We start from the raw sequence: 18364 nt of genomic DNA on the forward strand, positions 1-18364 counted from the left end.
GTTGTGATTTTGGAGAGTTGAGAGACTGAAGAGAGTGGAGAAGTGGAGTCGCGTGAAAAATAAATCAAATTTAGGGTTTTTTAATTTTAAACATTGACCTGGTTTACAAAGCGATCCGGTTCGACCGAGCGGGTCGCACTGTTCATCCAGTTTGATAACGGGTTTAAATGGTTTTTAAGTAATAGCAGGTTTATATTAGTTCAGACCAGACACACAATTAGGTTGCGGTCGAATCGGTTAGACCGGTCAGTCCGGTCCAACTTTTAAAACAGAGTGCACAATATGAATATAAGAGAAGATATCTGTCGTATGTACGAAGAGAAACTAGTTTATTCAATCAATCGTATCAAAAGAAGAAAAGAAAATGAGAAACTCAGTTGCCTGAGGAAGGACCGGATCACAAACTGAGGATGGTTATGGTCTCTCCATCCCCTTGGAATTATTATTGTACGGTATGAAAAAGTAAAAACCCCCAAAGAAAAAGCGAGCTCATTTAGAAATGCTATTTTATTTTCAATGTAGAAAGATGGTTGAATCATTCTTCAAGGTTGCTGCCAGCCACATCCGGTACAAACCTGTACCTTACATCATTTCCTTCCATTCTCTCGAATGCCTTATTCACGTAATCCATTTTAACCACCTCTATCATTGATTTCAATCCTTTCTCTACCCAAAAATCCACTACTTCCTGTGTCTCTTTCACACTTCCAATGAAACTTCCTGTTAGTGTTTTCTTCCCTGTATTAATTCATTGCAACAAAATCTCTCAATTATTTAACTAAACTAAATTACATATTTGTATCAAAAATTGGAATGAAAATTCAGTAAATCACGAAAGCACATACCCAGAATTAATTCCAATGCATCCACTTAAAGGGGTTTTTGAAGCAGCACCAACTAAAATTAGCTTCCCGTCAATCTTGAGCAGAGGAATGTAGGAATTCAAAGGGTGAAAAACTGGAACAGTGTCTAGTATATAGTCAAGGCTATTTGATGCTCTCTCCATCTCTGCCACATTGGAGCTTACCACATAATCATCAGCGCCCAAGTGCTCTAAAGCCTCCACCCTTTTCTTATCGGAAGAACTTATCACAGTCACATGATGTCCCATTGCTTTTGCTATTAGGACGCCGAAATGACCAACTCCACCTAAACCCAAAATTCCTGCCCTCATAACCTTGCAGGAGTTTCTGAATTGCTTCAAGGGACTATAAGCCGTGACACCGACACATAGTAGTGGTGCAGCCTGTTTTGGTGCCAGATTTGCTGGAATCTTTATCACAAACCTGTGTTCACATCGCATATTAGTTGGAAAATAGTAAATAGAAATTGAAGTGTTGGTATGATGTTTGGTAGGTTTTGTCATACTTTTGATGAACAACCATGGCTGAAGAGTAGCCTCCCTGTGTCGGTGCTCCATCTTTGTAGATGCCATTATAGGTGGGAATTCTACCATTACAGTAGTTTTCCATGTTGGAAATGCAGCAGAAGCATTCCCCACAAGATCCTACTAATCCCCCGACTCCCACAATGTCTCCAACTTTGAATTTCTTCACTTTTGAACCAAGTTCCATAACCTCTCCCACAACTTCATGCCTTAACACAACCAATTAAGAATTCAGTAAAACATAATTTAACAATTACAGTAGTTTCAAACGGTTGAATAGAAAGGAATATACCCTGGGACCAAAGGGTATGTTGGCGGATGAATCTCACTCCTTATTTGATGAAGATCAGTATGGTCCATTCCACAGTACAAAACCTTGAACAACACATCTTCAGGTTCTACTTTCCTATTTTATGAGGAAATTGAAACACTAGCCAATTGCATCTTGTGAGAGAATTAATAAAACAGAGTAACATAAGAGAGTGAAACCTGAGACTGAAGGAGAAAGGTGTAGAAACTTACTAATCAACCCCTAAAAAATACTAAAAACCCCCTATAAAATTTTGTTTTGCCCCCAAAATATAAAAAAAATTAAGAGGAGAAAATAAATTATCCAAACCCCATGGGACCGGTCCTGGGCCCATGGGACCGGTCCTGGGCCCATGGGACCAGTCCCGACCAGGCCTAAGGCCTGGTCTGGGTCTTGGTTTTTCTCATGGGCCTGGGATCGATGAGTGACTGGTCCCATTTAGGACCAGTCCCAAACGGGCCCAGGCCTGGGCCCGCAAGGGACCGGTCCCTTGCCCAGCTCTAACCCGGATAACCCACTTCACTGCCCGGGTCAATTGGTCCAACCGGTTGGACCAATGATGTTAGCACAGCCAAAACAAAATATATTTTTTTTTTTTTTGAAAATTTCTAAATATCAACTGAACTACTATCCAATTCAAACTCAATAACAATCCCAATTTAACTACAATCCAAAGTCCCCAAACATCATCCATTACAAATTAAGTCTCCAAACATCATCTATTACAAATTAAATAATAAAATACATAATAATTAATAACAAAACCGCCAGTGTCTTTTACATACAAATTCAATGAACAAATTATCCATTAAAGCAATAGATTCATTAAAAAAATAAAAAAAAAGTGGAAATATCTTTACAAAAGAGAGAGGCATTGTTTTTGTCAATTTTGAGCAGGAGAAGTGTTGTCATCGTCGATTCCAGCGATATTTCTGGAAGAGAGAGGCGTCGTCTTCATCGATTTTGAGTAGGAGAAGTGTTCCCATCATTGATTCCAGCGAAGGAGGGAGGCGTCGTCGTCGTGCAAGGGAGAAGAGAGGTGCATCATCGTCGAAATCCAGCGAGTGAGATGCTGCCTTCATTGAGCAAGGGAGAAGGGAGGTGCATCGTTGCTGAAATCCAGTGAGGGAGGTGTTGCCGTCGCCGAGCAAGGGAGAAGAGAAGTGCGTTATCGTTGAAATCTAGCAAGGGAGGTGCTGCCGTCGTCGAGTAAGGGTCCAAGGGAGAGTGGAGTTGAGATAGAGTTGAGAGATTGAATTGAGACTGAGTGCAGTTATCTGAGAAGGGAGTCGCGATTTTGGAGAGTTGAGAGATTGAAGAGAGTGGAGAAGTGGAGTCGCGTGAAAAATAAATCAGATTTAAGGTTTTTTCATTTTAAACATTGACCCGGTTTACCAAGCGGTTTGGTTCGACCGAGCGGGTCGCACTGTTCATCCTGTTTGATAACAGGTTTAAATGGTTTTTAAGTAATAGCGGGTTTTATATTAGTTCAGACCAGACACACAACTGGGTCCCGATCGAACCGGTTAGACCGGCCAGTCTGGTTCAGCTTTTAAAATAGAGTGCACAATATGAATATAAGAGAAAATATCTGCCGTATGTACGAAGAGAAACTAGTTTATTCAATCAATCGTATCAAAAGAAGAAAAGAAAATGAGAAACTCAGTTGCCTGAGGAAGGACCGGATCACAAACTGAGGATGGTTATGGTCTCTCCATCCCCTTGGAATTATTATTGTACGGTATGAAAAAGTAAAAACCCCCAAAGAAAAAGCGAGCTCATTTAGAAATGCTATTTTATTTTCAATGTAGAAAGATGGTTGAATCATTCTTCAAGGTTGCTGCCAGCCACATCCGGTACAAACCTGTACCTTACATCATTTCCTTCCATTCTCTCGAATGCCTTATTCACGTAATCCATTTTAACCACCTCTATCATTGATTTCAATCCTTTCTCTACCCAAAAATCCACTACTTCCTGTGTCTCTTTCACACTTCCAATGAAACTTCCTGTTAGTGTTTTCTTCCCTGTATTAATTCATTGCAACAAAATCTCTCAATTATTTAACTAAACTAAATTACATATTTGTATCAAAAATTGGAATGAAAATTCAGTAAATCACGAAAGCACATACCCAGAATTAATTCCAATGCATCCACTTAAAGGGGTTTTTGAAGCAGCACCAACTAAAATTAGCTTCCCGTCAATCTTGAGCAGAGGAATGTAGGAATTCAAAGGGTGAAAAACTGGAACAGTGTCTAGTATATAGTCAAGGCTATTTGATGCTCTCTCCATCTCTGCCACATTGGAGCTTACCACATAATCATCAGCGCCCAAGTGCTCTAAAGCCTCCACCCTTTTCTTATCGGAAGAACTTATCACAGTCACATGATGTCCCATTGCTTTTGCTATTAGGACGCCGAAATGACCAACTCCACCTAAACCCAAAATTCCTGCCCTCATAACCTTGCAGGAGTTTCTGAATTGCTTCAAGGGACTATAAGCCGTGACACCGACACATAGTAGTGGTGCAGCCTGTTTTGGTGCCAGATTTGCTGGAATCTTTATCACAAACCTGTGTTCACATCGCATATTAGTTGGAAAATAGTAAATAGAAATTGAAGTGTTGGTATGATGTTTGGTAGGTTTTGTCATACTTTTGATGAACAACCATGGCTGAAGAGTAGCCTCCCTGTGTCGGTGCTCCATCTTTGTAGATGCCATTATAGGTGGGAATTCTACCATTACAGTAGTTTTCCATGTTGGAAATGCAGCAGAAGCATTCCCCACAAGATCCTACTAATCCCCCGACTCCCACAATGTCTCCAACTTTGAATTTCTTCACTTTTGAACCAAGTTCCATAACTTCTCCCACAACTTCATGCCTTAACACAACCAATTAAGAATTCAGTAAAACATAATTTAACAATTACAGTAGTTTCAAACGGTTGAAGAGAAAGGAATCTACCTTGGGACCAAAGGGTATGTTGGCGGATGAATCTCTCTCCTTATTTGATGAAGATCAGTATGGTCCATTCCACAGTACAAAACCTTGAACAACACATCTTCAGGTTCTACTTTCCTATTTTATGAGGAAATTGAAACATTAGCCAATTGCATCTTGTGAGAGAATTAATAAAACAGAGTAACATAAGAAAGTAAAACCTGAGACTGAAGGAGAAAGGTGACAGATGTCCAGAAGGGTCTCTAGCTGCCCAACCAATTACTCTTTTTCCTCCATATTTGCTTGCTTGAATCGATGTGAACTACAAGGACTACAAAAAAGGAAAGAAAAAGTAAGAGATAGATGAAGACGTGTTATTAATATTCACTTCTTTCAGATTTTGTAGCCATTGATCATGATTCTGCAGCTCAAATAATTAAATATTGAGTGGAGATACTGATTCGTAAATCAATATATTAAGCGAGATGCAACGCATTCGAACCAAAATAAAACGTAAAATAATGGAGTTCAAGACCATAGTGGCGGCCAAGAAAAAGTTTATAATATATATTATAAGGTAATGCAGAAGACTTGATTGGCAAGTATGAGAGTTTCAGTAATGCCTTGATTATAGCCGCCAGTGGGACCTTAGAGTAACTGATTTTGCTCATCACAAACGTCATAGCTTATCAAGTTGAAGATGTAGGGGACGTATATGAGTATATCCCTCCTTCCCTTCCAGAGGTGTTCGTATTCAGCAACTGCTCTGTACGGACATAAATTGCCAAGAAAAATCCGTTTTTCCTCTGTGGACTATCCAAATTTTGGGTTGACTGTCTACAGAATCTATAATGCTATTTATGGAAAGTTTCCTTGAGGATAATGGGCAAGGAAGCTGTAGCAATGGGCTTTTTGACTTCATTCTTTGAACACGTATTGGGCTTTTTTTCCCACCATTTAATCTCACTGTCTCTCTCTCATTGATTTTTACCAGTAGACGGGGGCCATTATGCAAGAAGTGAACCAGAACATTATCAAAAGTCCTGAATCGTTTTTAGTAAAATTAACATTTCTATTATAATGTTACAGTTATGATTTTAAAGAAACCAAAAGAAATTTATAAATGTTGTTACGTAAAAACGCAACAACCCAGACATGTCTAGTTGATCTTTGACGAGATTAGGTAGGATGTGTGTGTGGTTTAGAATAACCAGTTTAGAAATTGAATTCGTGAAGAGATGATGAGAGCATAAAGACAACTTTTAAAGTGGTTCGGCGAGTTGGAATTAAGCTTACGTACACTGACATATTATTGCGTAGTATTTGCTTTATACATAATATGATTATAAAGAAAAACACATAAAAGCGAAGTTAAACTCCCTCTCAGTGAGTTTTTTGTTCTTGTGTAGATAGTTCCAGGTGGAGTCTCCCTTTTATACACTCCTTATTAGGGTTGGGAGTGGTTGTTACGAGGTGGATTACGCGTATAATCCCCCGTAATCCAAATTTAAGTTAGGCCTCCCCATACTTGAGTCTGAACACCCATGCTTAATTATGATAAACTTGTTGTTGAAGTCATCCGTTATGGGGGCGACACATGAGGTGAGCTTAGCCGTCAAATCTCAACATGGTGTAAGGATAAGGGCACAAATCTGGTCATCCAAAGGCTTGCACAACAATAAATTCTTGAATTTAGTAGTTTTAAAGAGTAATACTGGCAAATAAAATGTCATACATTTAGAAGAAATTAAAAAAAAAAAAAAAAAAAGTGTTAAAATAGTTATTAAACATTTGATAATGTTAAATGTTTAGCTGTTGAATCAAAATTTGGATCTTATCTCATCATCTTATAATGGAGGAGATGCTGTGAAATTAACTGTAATTTGAAATCCCACCTTTGCATATGTAGCTCTATTGAATAAGTGTTGTCAAATCAACTGTAATATATTAGGACACAAATTTAGGATGTCAATTTTGTAAATGTACCACGAGTGATTGAAATATTATTTGGGGCAGCCAATAAGAGTGAAGTAGGAGGCCTCCAAATGAGGTCATAGTGTGGATTCTATAACGACATCCAATTCCAAACTCCAAAGGCAAAAAATAGTTGAAATAAAAATAAGACTCAAGAAGGGAGAGAGAGAACAGCTGCACCTCCAACTAACTCAATGCTTTTTGGCCCTTGAGCTCTCTTCGACAATGGAAACTACTCTTCTCCATTCCACCTTCCGCCTCACGAGTTTTCCCTCTCTAACTCGCTCTTCACGATTCAAACGACTCAACTCACTCACATTCAAACCCTTTTCCCTTTCTTTTTCACTCAGACACCGCCCCGTTACTTGCTTTGCTGAGGCCCATAATAATCACCACCACCACCACGATCGTCATCACCATCACCATCAAGATCATCATCATCATCACCACCATAACCACCACCACCATGAAAATTGTACTGAGCTGAGCGGGCCTCAGAAAGCCGTGATTAAATTTGCTAAAGCCACAAGATGGTTAGATTTAGCGAATTTCTTGAGAGAGCATTTGCACCTTTGCTGTTCTGCCACGGCTTTGTTTTTAGCTGCTGCAGCTTGTCCTTATTTGTTGCCCAAGCCGGCGGTTAAGCCTTTGCAGAATGCTTTTATCTTTCTTGCTTTTCCTCTGGTTGGGGTAAACATTTCGTTTCCATCCTTTTTTTTTTTTGTTTTTTTTTTCTTAATTTCGGCATTTCAACTGATAATTTAGGGCTTATTTTGCTTTGATTGAGAATTTTTTTTTTTTTTTCCATCCTTTTGTAGTTTGAATATGACTTATGACTTACAACTTTTCTAACTGTTCATTTTTCCTCGTACGAGTTTATTAGATGAACTTCATTATGTTATTGTTTTTATAACGTGTGATTTAGGATGATGAGCTTCTTTCTTCTGGGTGATGATTGTGTGTGCCCTTGTTTATGGGAATTACATGTCCTTCTTAGTATGGTTAGAAGGAAATATTAATTTGTCAGTTAAAGCATGGTCTTATGATTTATCAGGGAAAATAACTGTAAATACAGGTGAGGGATGAGAACTTTGATCATGTCAACCAAGTCTTTTTGAACTATTGCTTACTATTTTGATATTCTTTCCTTTATATGAAATCTCTTTCTTGATCATAATCATCTGGTACTCTGGAAAGGTGGATTATGTAATTGATTTATAACGTTAAAGCTTAAAGACCGTTGCTGAGGCCTTATTAGCTTGGGTCAAGTAGTGAGGTACTTAAACTTGTGCCGCATCCAAGTTGACCAAGTGGTTTTGTGTTCGAATCATCTTGTTGTGATATGAACTTATATTAAATTGTGTCTATGGACCTACTAGCTTAAGCTTTTGAGCCAAATGATTACTTAAAACACTACTAAGATTGTATTTTTGTTGGTTTATGGAACAGGCTCTTTATATCCTGCTGAATGTTTAGAATTTTTTCCTTTTATTTTTAAGAATCTTTCCTTTATATGAAATAAATTTTGTAGGATCTGTGGCATTTTGTGGTATTTTCTCGAGGACCTGGTTTCCTTAAAATGGTCTAGAGTACAAGCTTGAGTGTTTTCTTTGTTTCATTTAATATTATTGTCGCGTGTCAGGTCTCAGCATCACTTGATGCTATTACTGATATTGCTGGTGGAAAAGTAAACATCCATGTACTGATGGCTCTTGCAGCCTTTGCATCAGTATTTATGGGAAACTCCTTGGAAGGAGGATTGCTTCTTGCAATGTTCAATCTGGCTCACATTGGTAAGCATTTTAAACTTGAGTATTGGCAAACAGATATTGGGACAAAGTTAAGTTTCATGCTCTAATTTATATTGGTTGTGTAGCTGAAGAGTTTTTCACCAGCCGCTCAATGGTGGATGTTAAAGAGTTGAAGGAAAATTATCCAGATTCTGCTCTTGTGCTGGATGTTAATGATGATAATGTACCAGACATCTCTGATTTGGCATATAGAAGTATTCCTGTGTATGACGTGGAAGTTGGCTCGTATATTTTGGTTGGAGCTGGTGAGGTCTGTGAAAACAAAAGTATCACTTTTTTCTCCGTTCTGGCAGCATTTTTTCAATTGGCACTCCTATATGAAATTAAGTATATTTGTTTCTTCGATTGCATCTAGCAAGCAGTCCAGTCAACTGATTTTGGCTTTTATCTTGTTGACCTTTCCTTCTTGCTTATGATGTAACCACCTTTTCCAGCCCTATTTCGAGTTAGTTTTTATTAAAAAATTTAATTATTAGATAGAAATGTGAAAATGCTATTCCAATTTAAGTTTTAACTTTTTGAATGTCATGCTAGAATATAGAAGTTTCTTAGTGGGTGTGGAATTTTGTTTAGGCTGTTCCTGTAGATTGTGAAGTTTTCCAAGGTAGTGCAACAATTACAATTGAACACTTGACTGGGGAAGTCAAACCCGTAGAGGCTACGGTTGGGGACAGGATTCCTGGTGGCGCAAGGAATTTGGATGGTAGAATGATTGTGAAGGTATGTTCTTCAGTTTGCTGGCATTTAAACTTTGCAGCAGGAGATATGTTGAAAAAAATTGAATTTTTCTGTTCTTGATCTTCAAACCTCTTGTGAAATCTCTGAGAGAATAAATAGTCAAAAGCTTTCAAAATGTGTGTTCTTTTTCTTTTCTTTCTTTTTTTTTTTTTTTTTTTTCCCCCTCTGTCATTGCTTATTATATTTCATGGTTATACATTTTCTTTTTTCTTAAAAAATAAAGTTTCCTTCCGAAATTTGTGTCAGGCTACGAAGACCTGGAAAGAATCCACACTTAGTAGAATTGTGCAGTTGACTGAAGAAGCACAATTGAAGAAGCCAAAACTTCAAAGGTGGCTAGACGAATTTGGTGAGCAATACAGCAAGGTGGTGGTTGTTTTATCAGTCACTATTGCTCTCATTGGGCCATTTCTTTTTAAGTGGCCATTCATTGGTACACCAGGTAATTTGGAGAAAGAGTTAACTCTTCTGTTCATGTGCTTCAGTTCTCATATTTCCTGTCTAATTGAAATTTCATAGAGATGTTATTAGTTTTACTGCACAAGAAAGAGCTTCTGTACTAATGTATCTCTCCTACTGTTTGATGCTTTAGCATATTATCTCATAGTCTCTCTCTCACCAATTTCTTTATGATGTTTCTGTCTTATCTTTAGATATTGTGATTTTCGGACGTTCTTCTATCTTTTTTGATGCTTGGTTAATTGTGTAGCATGCAGAGGATCAATCTATAGAGCATTGGGTCTCATGGTAGCAGCTTCACCATGTGCCTTGGCTGTAGCTCCATTGGCATATGCAACTGCTATTAGCTCTTGTGCTAGAAAGGTACCAATCAACTAACTGTCACAATTTAAGTACTTATGTGATGGCTTGGTCATCTTATTTGCTTATGGACATTTTTTGCTTAAAATATTTCTTCTGATGTCAAGTGTTAGGAAAGGTGTAGGTTATCCTTGATTCAATATGGTTATCCCTCCTTTTCTGTTGTTTCATTAGCGTCAATCAAAGTAAAAAGAAGAAATTCATTTGAAAACCTTTCAAGTTCACTAGATAAAATATGGTTGACTTATAAGATAGTTAAATCATGAATTTTGGCAAATTGGGAAAATATTCCAGAGAGAATAATCAATAGTTAATTGTGGGACAAAAATAAATGGAAACTGAAAAATTCCAGATTATCCAAAATGGAGATTTGTTTTTGTATAATTTGAATTTCGTCTGTGAGATGAACCGCTTTTCAGGCCGTGACACAAGTCTTTTTTTACAGGGCATATTGCTTAAAGGTGGACAAGTACTAGATGCTTTAGCTTCTTGCCACACTATTGCATTTGATAAAACTGGGACATTGACAACTGGGGGACTCATGTTCAAAGCAATTGAACCAATTTATGGGCACTTGGGCAGAAAAGAGAAGACAAAATTTTCTTCCTGTTGCATTCCCAGTTGTGAAACAGAAGCTCTAGCTGTAGCAGCTGCCATGGAAAAGGGTACTACTCACCCTATCGGAAGGTAGTTTGTCAAACAGATGTTTCCTATTTTTGGTATTTATCTCTGTATTATTACTGTGATACGGCATGAAAATGGTACGTCACTGTAATATTTAGCTTTTTGCAGGGCATGATGACCTGGCCAAAAGCTTTTAGCTTTACATAATCTGCTATTCAATGCATTTACATATTAAACTGTGGGACAGTATGTACTTTGCCGATTGTGTGTACAACCTGTCTTTCCAGTTCCTTTTTTCTTGTGGGCTTGTCTCCTACGACCCTGCTCAACTATCCTTGACCTTTAGTATCTATATTGTCGAAATATTTTTACTCAGAACTGCCTTGTAACAGTGGTGGTTACCACAAATCTGATTACAAAGGCTTGAACTGCATCGTTGCACAATGTTTATTGCCTTTCTAAGACTCATTTAAAATTGAAGTGCTAATGTGCTGGTGAACTTCTTGCCATACACGTTGCCAATGTTGCATTTATTGTGCTGAAGTTCCTAATTATCTATCTTGCTTTAAGTTATCCTTGTGCTCATAATTTGATCCTCTGTTGCAATTGAATTGCTGAAGATTGTGATTTGTCTATATGAATCCTATTTCACTAGTCTAGTTTTCGAACTTAGTTTGGAGTTTAAGCTTTTTAAAGATTTGAAAACAATTCTACTTAATTTTAGTTGATATATTCTGTTCTCAACAGCAGGTTTTGACAAATTTGCTTATTCTTTTTTTAGGATAAGAAACTGATTGATATTTTTTTTTAATGTGAATTGATTGAGAGTCTAGAAGAGCTTAATGAGTTTGGTCGTCTATGACATGAAACTTTTAGTTGATTTTCATCCTTTATGAGTGACCAATGTGTACCTTCTGGTATTGTGCGGTAGAAATTGATATAGTTGTGTGCATCAAATTTTTATAATCTTGTATTTTCCATATTACTGCAGAACTTATTAAGCTTTTATTCATGATGAATAAGAACATTCTATCTTTCTTCAAATTGTAATTTTATGTTTCCAGTGTTCATCTTTCATGTGACATTATTGACCAGTTATTTATTTATTTCATCCAGAGCTGTGGTAGACCATAGTACAGGAAAAGACCTTCCTTCTGTTTCCATTGAAAGTTTTGAGTACTTTCCTGGTAAAGGTCTTACAGCGACTGTTAATGGCATTGAGGTACTTTTTCCAATCTCAACATATATTCTGATGGTACCTTATATAGTTTTCTTTATTTTCAAACAATATCCTATTAACATGTTGAATAACAATGCATGACAACTTATTTGAAACTATTGTATTAGTATGATTTTATCGTCCCACAGATTATTCTCTTTTTCTTCTTTGGCTAAATTTGGTCCAAAAAGTCAGAAGGAAATTTTATTTCTATTATTCATCTAGGAAAACGGAAGCTTACTTTTTCATTTAATATTCTCATTTCTTGAACTGACTTGGAGGGAGTATTATTTATGATTAGCAATTAATGGAACATGCTATTTTAGTAGATTGTTTTATCTTTTTCGTACCTTCTTAATATGATAATTATTTTTTGCTCAGATCTATTTTAGCATAGTTGTGACCAATTTACAAGATTCTACTCATTATAAATCCTATGGAAGTTTGATATCATGACATAGGGAACTTATTTCTAACATATGGGATGGGCTAAATGTTATCTTGGTCAATATGTTAAGATTTTTGCTTATAAACCAGTTAATGATGTTAGGTTATTATCTTACATAGGGGATAGATGTTGTAATTATTGTCTTGTTTAATATGTTATAATAAAGCTGCGATTCTTGTTCTTGAAATCACAAAATATCTATTTTGACTCAACCCTTTGATGGAGTAGCAGAAGAATAACAAGATAGATAATAAAGAATATGAAAATAGAGAGGAAAATAGATAGATCAAAGATGAATTAGATTTCATGAAAACAATCTTTATTATCAATCATCAACTCTAATCTTTATTTGTAGGCTTAAGAAACCAAATCATATACAAAATATAACTCTAATAATTCTAGAAATAGAAGTTCTAATTTTAACTAAGACGCTTGGTCCTAAAATGTAAAAAGAGATAAGGACTAATAGCCCTTTGCATCCTTCCTATATTGCTTATATGAACTTCACTCTGGACTCAAGGTCCATGATGCATAAGGATCTTTAGGAATGAAATATGTCTGCTCAGGAAAAAAAAGAAAAAAAAAACAACTTATAAAGAAACAATTTTCGAAATTTAACTGTTTGTTATTGAGTTGCCACATTCATTGTCAATTAACTTCTCAGGAGAGTGTATGAAAACCGTGCATTCTTATGATCTTATTGGTAAGTTATCTTAGTTGGGCAATAATGTGATTTTACAATCTTTTGTACTCTGTTATAGTCAGGGGCTGGAGGGGATAAAATGTCAAAAGCATCTCTTGGTTCTGTAGAGTTTATCACTTCTCTCTGTAAATCTGAAGTAGAATCAAGAAAGATCAAGGAAGCTGTTGATGGTTCTTCTTATGGAAGCAATTTTGTCCATGCTGCTCTCTCTGTTAATGAAAAGGTGTGGTTTATGGTTATGATGATCTGGTTATTCACTTAATTTCAACATGCCAAATCTGAATGTCAAATCAAGAAAGATCATGGGAGACAATGTAGTTTCCTGCATACTTGCAGTACTTTATTGGATTTTGGTAGTTTTATGCTTTGCAAGGGCTGTCATTGGCTGATACTGTTGAGACTTTTGTAGCTTTATTTAAAAAAAAAAAAAAAAAAAAAAAAATTTACAGTATTTATTTATAAGCTTCTTTATGATATTCCATTTTATACAAACTATATTGCATAAAATTTTAGATCAAGGTGGGTGCCCCCCTAGATTTCTTGTTTACTTTTCCTCATAAACACCTCATTTCTCATTTTATGGGTCATCTATTTTGTGAATCACTTTTAATCCAGAATTGAAATTTTGTTTGCCATTGTTGTGTGTAGGTAACATTGATTCACCTTGAGGATAGGCCTCGCCCAGGAGTTTCAGATGTTATAGGGGAATTAAAAGATCAAGCAAGACTACGTGTCATGATGTTAACTGGTGACCATGCGTCCAGTGCATGGAGAGTTGCAAATTCTGTTGGCATCAATGAAGTTTACTGCAGCCTGAAGCCTGAGGATAAGCTCAATCATGTCAAGAGTATCTCCAGGGATATGGGTGAGCTCCACTTATGATTCTGGATTTCTTTATCACTATATTTTGGCTTATTTATGTTAACTCATAGCATGTGATTTTACTTTACAACTTCTGTATGACATTACCTATTAACACTTGTGCCCTAAGAATTTACTAACGAACATTCATTATGCAAATATATATTGTTTTTCTAGGGTATTTATCCAAACCATCAGAAACACAGGAAAAGAACCCTATTTGCGTTCATGAAAACCCAAATATGTAAATGTACATACTCATATACTTGATTACTTTATTTATTGTTGCCTTCAGTTGCATGTTCTTATTTCCTTTTATTTTTAGAATACTGTGTGTTCTCTTGTTTCCACCATGCACACGTAATACCGTCCTTTTTCTTATAATTATTGGTAATTTGTGTAGTATAGGTGCAGGTTTCTTTATTTGTTGTCCTAAAATTTTATGTTCTGGAACTCAAATGGTTTGCTGAACAGATTTTTGTATTTTTCTTTTATTTTAACAGGCGGAGGTTTGATCATGGTTGGTGAAGGCATTAATGATGCACCAGCACTTGCTGCTGCAACTGTTGGAATTGTGCTTGCTCAACGGGCAAGTGCAACAGCTATAGCTGTCGCAGATGTCTTGTTGCTTCGGGATAATATCTCTGGCATTCCATTCTGTATTGCGAAGTCTCGGCAAACAACTTCCCTGGTACTTGCTAGTGTCCATCCTATCATCCTTAGTTATTTCTGCTCTTCATGATATTGATTCTTTACTTATACTTGCAGGTCAAGCAGAGCGTTGCCCTTGCTTTATCTTGTATAGTTTTGGCCTCTCTTCCATCAGTTTTGGGCTTTCTGCCCCTGTGGTTGACGGTATGATTTAACTTAATTATCTGCTTTACAGAACTTGTTGCGTACATTAGCAATAGCAATGGTTTTTGGCTAATTTTGTAGAAATAAACAACATGCTATTTTACTTGTGATTTTCATTTAGACAAAAACACCAAGGCTTTCTATGTAACAGATCCGTGCTTGTGAAACTAGTCACAAATATTTCTGGAAAGAGACAATTGAACTAGATACTTAGGAATTAGGAGGCATGTTAAGTGCCTAAATCTATGCAACGGTTGCAAACCTATTATCTCTCCATAATTAAATTGTGAGTTTTAGGTTTTGATTTGGCAGTGTGCCTTCCGAACTCCCTTTTTTCCCCCTTCAGTATGATACATGAATGTAATTCGCGCTGGTATACAAAAAAAAAAAAAAAAAAAAAAAGCAGCTTTGTTTCAATTTAATATTTGCATTCAGTATCTGACTCCATGCAACACAGCCAATATGAATACCGGAATTTGAACGTTTCACCTGCATATTCATATAGATTATATAGCATGCTATTTTTGCTTGATACGAATTTGGTTCAAACCTAAGCTAATGGTTCCATGGCTTCTCTGTTTTGGTATACATGCAGGTTCTTTTACACGAAGGTGGGACTCTTCTTGTTTGCCTCAATTCCATACGAGCTCTCAATGACCCCTCATGGTCCTGGAGACAGGATTTATGGAATTTGGTTAATAAATTGAAATCTAGGCATTTCTTCTGGAGGAAACATAACACCAGCTCAAGCACCCTCCACGCTGCTCCTTTGTAACTAGACTTATTTATATTCTTTTGGACCTCTTTTCTCCAATTCTTTTTGAAATTGATAGATGCAGGACTTAACTCTGTGTGTATAACACGAAGTCCCAAGATATACGAGGAGATCTATGTCAAGAAGAAATCTCCCGGAGTTGTACAAAGTTGACCCTGAAAATCTAATAAAAAAGTTAATGAAGTTTTGGTTGGTGAACTAGAATTGGAAATAGCAATGTTTGATTTCAGATAAACTAGTAGCAGTTGATCATTGGCAACACACTTTTATCTCAATTTCCAGTCATATCAACTACTAAAGCAGAAGATGTTTTATGACATCCATTTGACTCCTTTCTCGAATAAAGAATGAACATAAATATGACTTTATAAGCTAGTTCAATTTTAGTTGTAATACTAAAAGAAAGAACCATATTTCATCAATAATTACAGTGTTAGAAAATAGTTAAAACAACAACAGAAGTGCAACGAAACATACATGTTCTTTTACTGTAACTGTAACTGCTATGGCAACTATACCTAACTAACTTTTAGCCTAACTATTATCGGTTGCTTCTTTTCAACTACCTAACAACAATATTATCCTTTTTCGGTTCCATCTTAATTCTTCGTCTCTAAGTAATTGCATTTACACAAAATTAATGACCTCTCAATGAAATATACCCAGACCAGTCTTGTGGTTGTTAACTATTTGCTTTAAGATTTCCCAGGTATATTTTCGAATTCCACTGGAAAATGAGTCAGCCCATTCAATATTCGTCGACATCTCTGATTCATTAGTTCGTTTCAAATTTAATAAATAAATAGAATAACAAACTAATTAACCGTTCCCAAGAATAATAAGATATGAGTTAATAAAGGAAAAATTCAAAAGATTTTCCCACTATGAAATGCGACAACTTGGATTAACATTTCTAAGGATATATATTTTTTTTACTTCTTATATATAACATTATATATAATATTTTTTTTTTTTTTTCCATTTTTGTTGCATGTTTTCGTCTCTAACATCTAATGAACAAGGCCAAAGATTGATAGAATCTTCAACAGTCTTCCTCTCAATCTAAAGACCATTACTCAGTTATCCATTACCCACCTCTCCCTCTCTCTCTGTACATTAACCAAAATTATTCTCCTAAAGAAAAGAGAAAACACAAATCCCAGTTTTCTCTACCACATTTAGTAAACTCAGATCCTCTGCATCGCAACGTTTCTAAAGACACCGTCACCACCACCACCACCACTACCCTGATAGCATACTCCACCTCTCTGCTGTTCAAGGGCAGCCATGTAATTCCTCACCTCCTCTCTTATCATCTCTTGCAGCACCCCCATAAATTCTTCATTGAACCCCACAAAACCACCACCTTTCGACCCACTTTCAGGAAACAAACTCTTTGTATTTACAACCTTACTTGACTCCGCCACCTTTTGATTAGAAACTTCACTTGAATCTGCCCCTGGAAGTGACAGACTCAGTGAAGTTGGCGGATCGTTGGTGGACGACGTCGTTTCCGGGATTACATTCACATCCACATTAACACCGCCAGCTCTCGCCACGGGTTTAAATATATTATGACTCGACGACAACACGTGTACGCTTGAATCACTTACGTCAGATCCAGATGGACTACCCGGGTTCATGTAAAGCCCCGTAGTCAACGGCACACCTGATCCTGCACTTACCGATCTTTTCAACGGCTGATTTTGATTATTATCACCAAAATCCCCGTCATACCCATTACAGTTAATTAAATTACCATCCTCTGCCATCGAACCAGAACACTTCCGTTTCAAAGTCGAGTTCCAATGGTTCTTAATTGCGTTGTCTGTACGGCCGTTGAGTAGCCGTGCGATTGTTGCCCACTTGTTGCCGAAGCGTGCATGAGCGCGTAATATGGTCTCGTCTTCTTCAGGTGTGAAGGCACGGTGCTCAACTTGGGGAGAGAGTTGATTGCACCAACGGAGGCGACAAGACTTGCCGGATCGTCCGGGGATTGACTTGCTGATCAAAGACCAGTTTCTTGGGCCATGCTTTTGAACAAGCTGTTGTAACGCCTCATCTTCTTCTGGGCTCCATGGGCCCTTGATCCGATCCACTTCTTTTCGGTTAAACGCCATCAGTATTAGTAATTAGTGGTTTCAGCTGTTGAACATGTACAGAGAAAGACAGAGAAAGAGGGACTGGGATCGTTGTGGAGTGAGACTAATGGAGTTGTGGGGGAGTCGTCGGTAATATAAGAGAGGAAAAGGAGTAACCGAGAGAACCGGTTACAGTTGGGGTTAAGAATGCATTATGGGCACCGCTTATTTGAGGTATTCGGTTGTGGGTTTTTGGGTTTGGGATACAGCTGGAGATGGACACGCGTCAATGTTTAGTTGCACTGATTTACAAGGGTCGCTCTCTCTTAAAATCTCTCTGCTTTTTCTGTTATTGTTCTTTTATCTACTCTTTGATGGAGCGTCTATCCCACTCTCTATCTTTCTTTTTCACTAAAAAAGAATATTGAAGCTTTTATTGCATGGAGCGGAAGACCATGCTATAATCATTTCAATTTTCAACTTTAAATTAAATTCGGAGCATTTTTTAAGATATAATAATAACTCATCATAACTTACATCATAAATACCCAATAGTAATGGAAAATATTGGAACTTAACAAAAGGAAGAGAGTGATGACACGCTCTCTCTCAAAGCGTAGGACAGAGCATAGGAAATTGTGGGTAATAAATAAGTATTGAAAATTTTGGTTCTGGAAGTTCAAGGGACAAATCAAACTCCAAGAACAACCATAATTTTATGATTGAAAAAAAAAAACAAAACAAAATTAAATGTGTGAGGATAAAGATCGTAACGGTTGGGTAAGATTTTAGTCTTGAGTTTGACCGAGGTGGCC

General features: G+C 36.9%; 3 protein-coding genes and 1 pseudogene across 3 annotated transcripts; 1 reads left to right on the top strand and 3 right to left on the bottom strand.

Moving 5' to 3' along the window:
* Positions 1-535: 535 nt before the first annotated feature.
* Positions 536-5160, bottom strand: LOC116111582 (cinnamyl alcohol dehydrogenase 1-like). Its single transcript, XM_031397744.1, has 5 exons — positions 4863-5160; positions 1680-1876; positions 1369-1596; positions 846-1286; positions 536-738 (listed from the first exon to the last, which is right to left on the bottom strand). Exons 2-5 carry the CDS (start codon positions 1745-1747, stop codon positions 633-635), a joined length of 843 nt encoding a protein of 280 aa, XP_031253604.1. The 5' UTR covers positions 1748-1876; positions 4863-5160; the 3' UTR covers positions 536-632.
* On the bottom strand, positions 3300-5324 carry LOC116111578 (annotated as a pseudogene).
* A 1413-nt stretch (positions 5325-6737) lies between these two features.
* On the top strand, positions 6738-15672 carry LOC116111603 (probable cadmium/zinc-transporting ATPase HMA1, chloroplastic). The gene is made up of 13 exons (XM_031397767.1): positions 6738-7305; positions 8258-8408; positions 8492-8676; positions 9000-9146; positions 9411-9606; positions 9874-9986; positions 10429-10670; positions 11724-11829; positions 13036-13200; positions 13626-13842; positions 14342-14529; positions 14607-14693; positions 15289-15672. Exons 1-13 carry the CDS (start codon positions 6841-6843, stop codon positions 15466-15468), a joined length of 2442 nt encoding a protein of 813 aa, XP_031253627.1. The 5' UTR covers positions 6738-6840; the 3' UTR covers positions 15469-15672.
* Positions 15673-16287: 615 nt separating this feature from the next.
* Positions 16288-17749, bottom strand: LOC116111604 (transcription factor MYB44-like). The gene has a single exon (XM_031397768.1). The coding sequence runs from the start codon at positions 17586-17588 to the stop codon at positions 16656-16658; it is 933 nt and encodes a 310-aa protein (XP_031253628.1). The 5' UTR covers positions 17589-17749; the 3' UTR covers positions 16288-16655.
* Between the last annotated feature and the right edge of the window lie 615 nt (positions 17750-18364).

This window comes from Pistacia vera, unplaced genomic scaffold (genome assembly GCF_008641045.1).
Source record: "Pistacia vera cultivar Batoury unplaced genomic scaffold, PisVer_v2 Contig645, whole genome shotgun sequence".
NCBI classification, from domain to species: domain Eukaryota; kingdom Viridiplantae; phylum Streptophyta; class Magnoliopsida; order Sapindales; family Anacardiaceae; genus Pistacia; species Pistacia vera.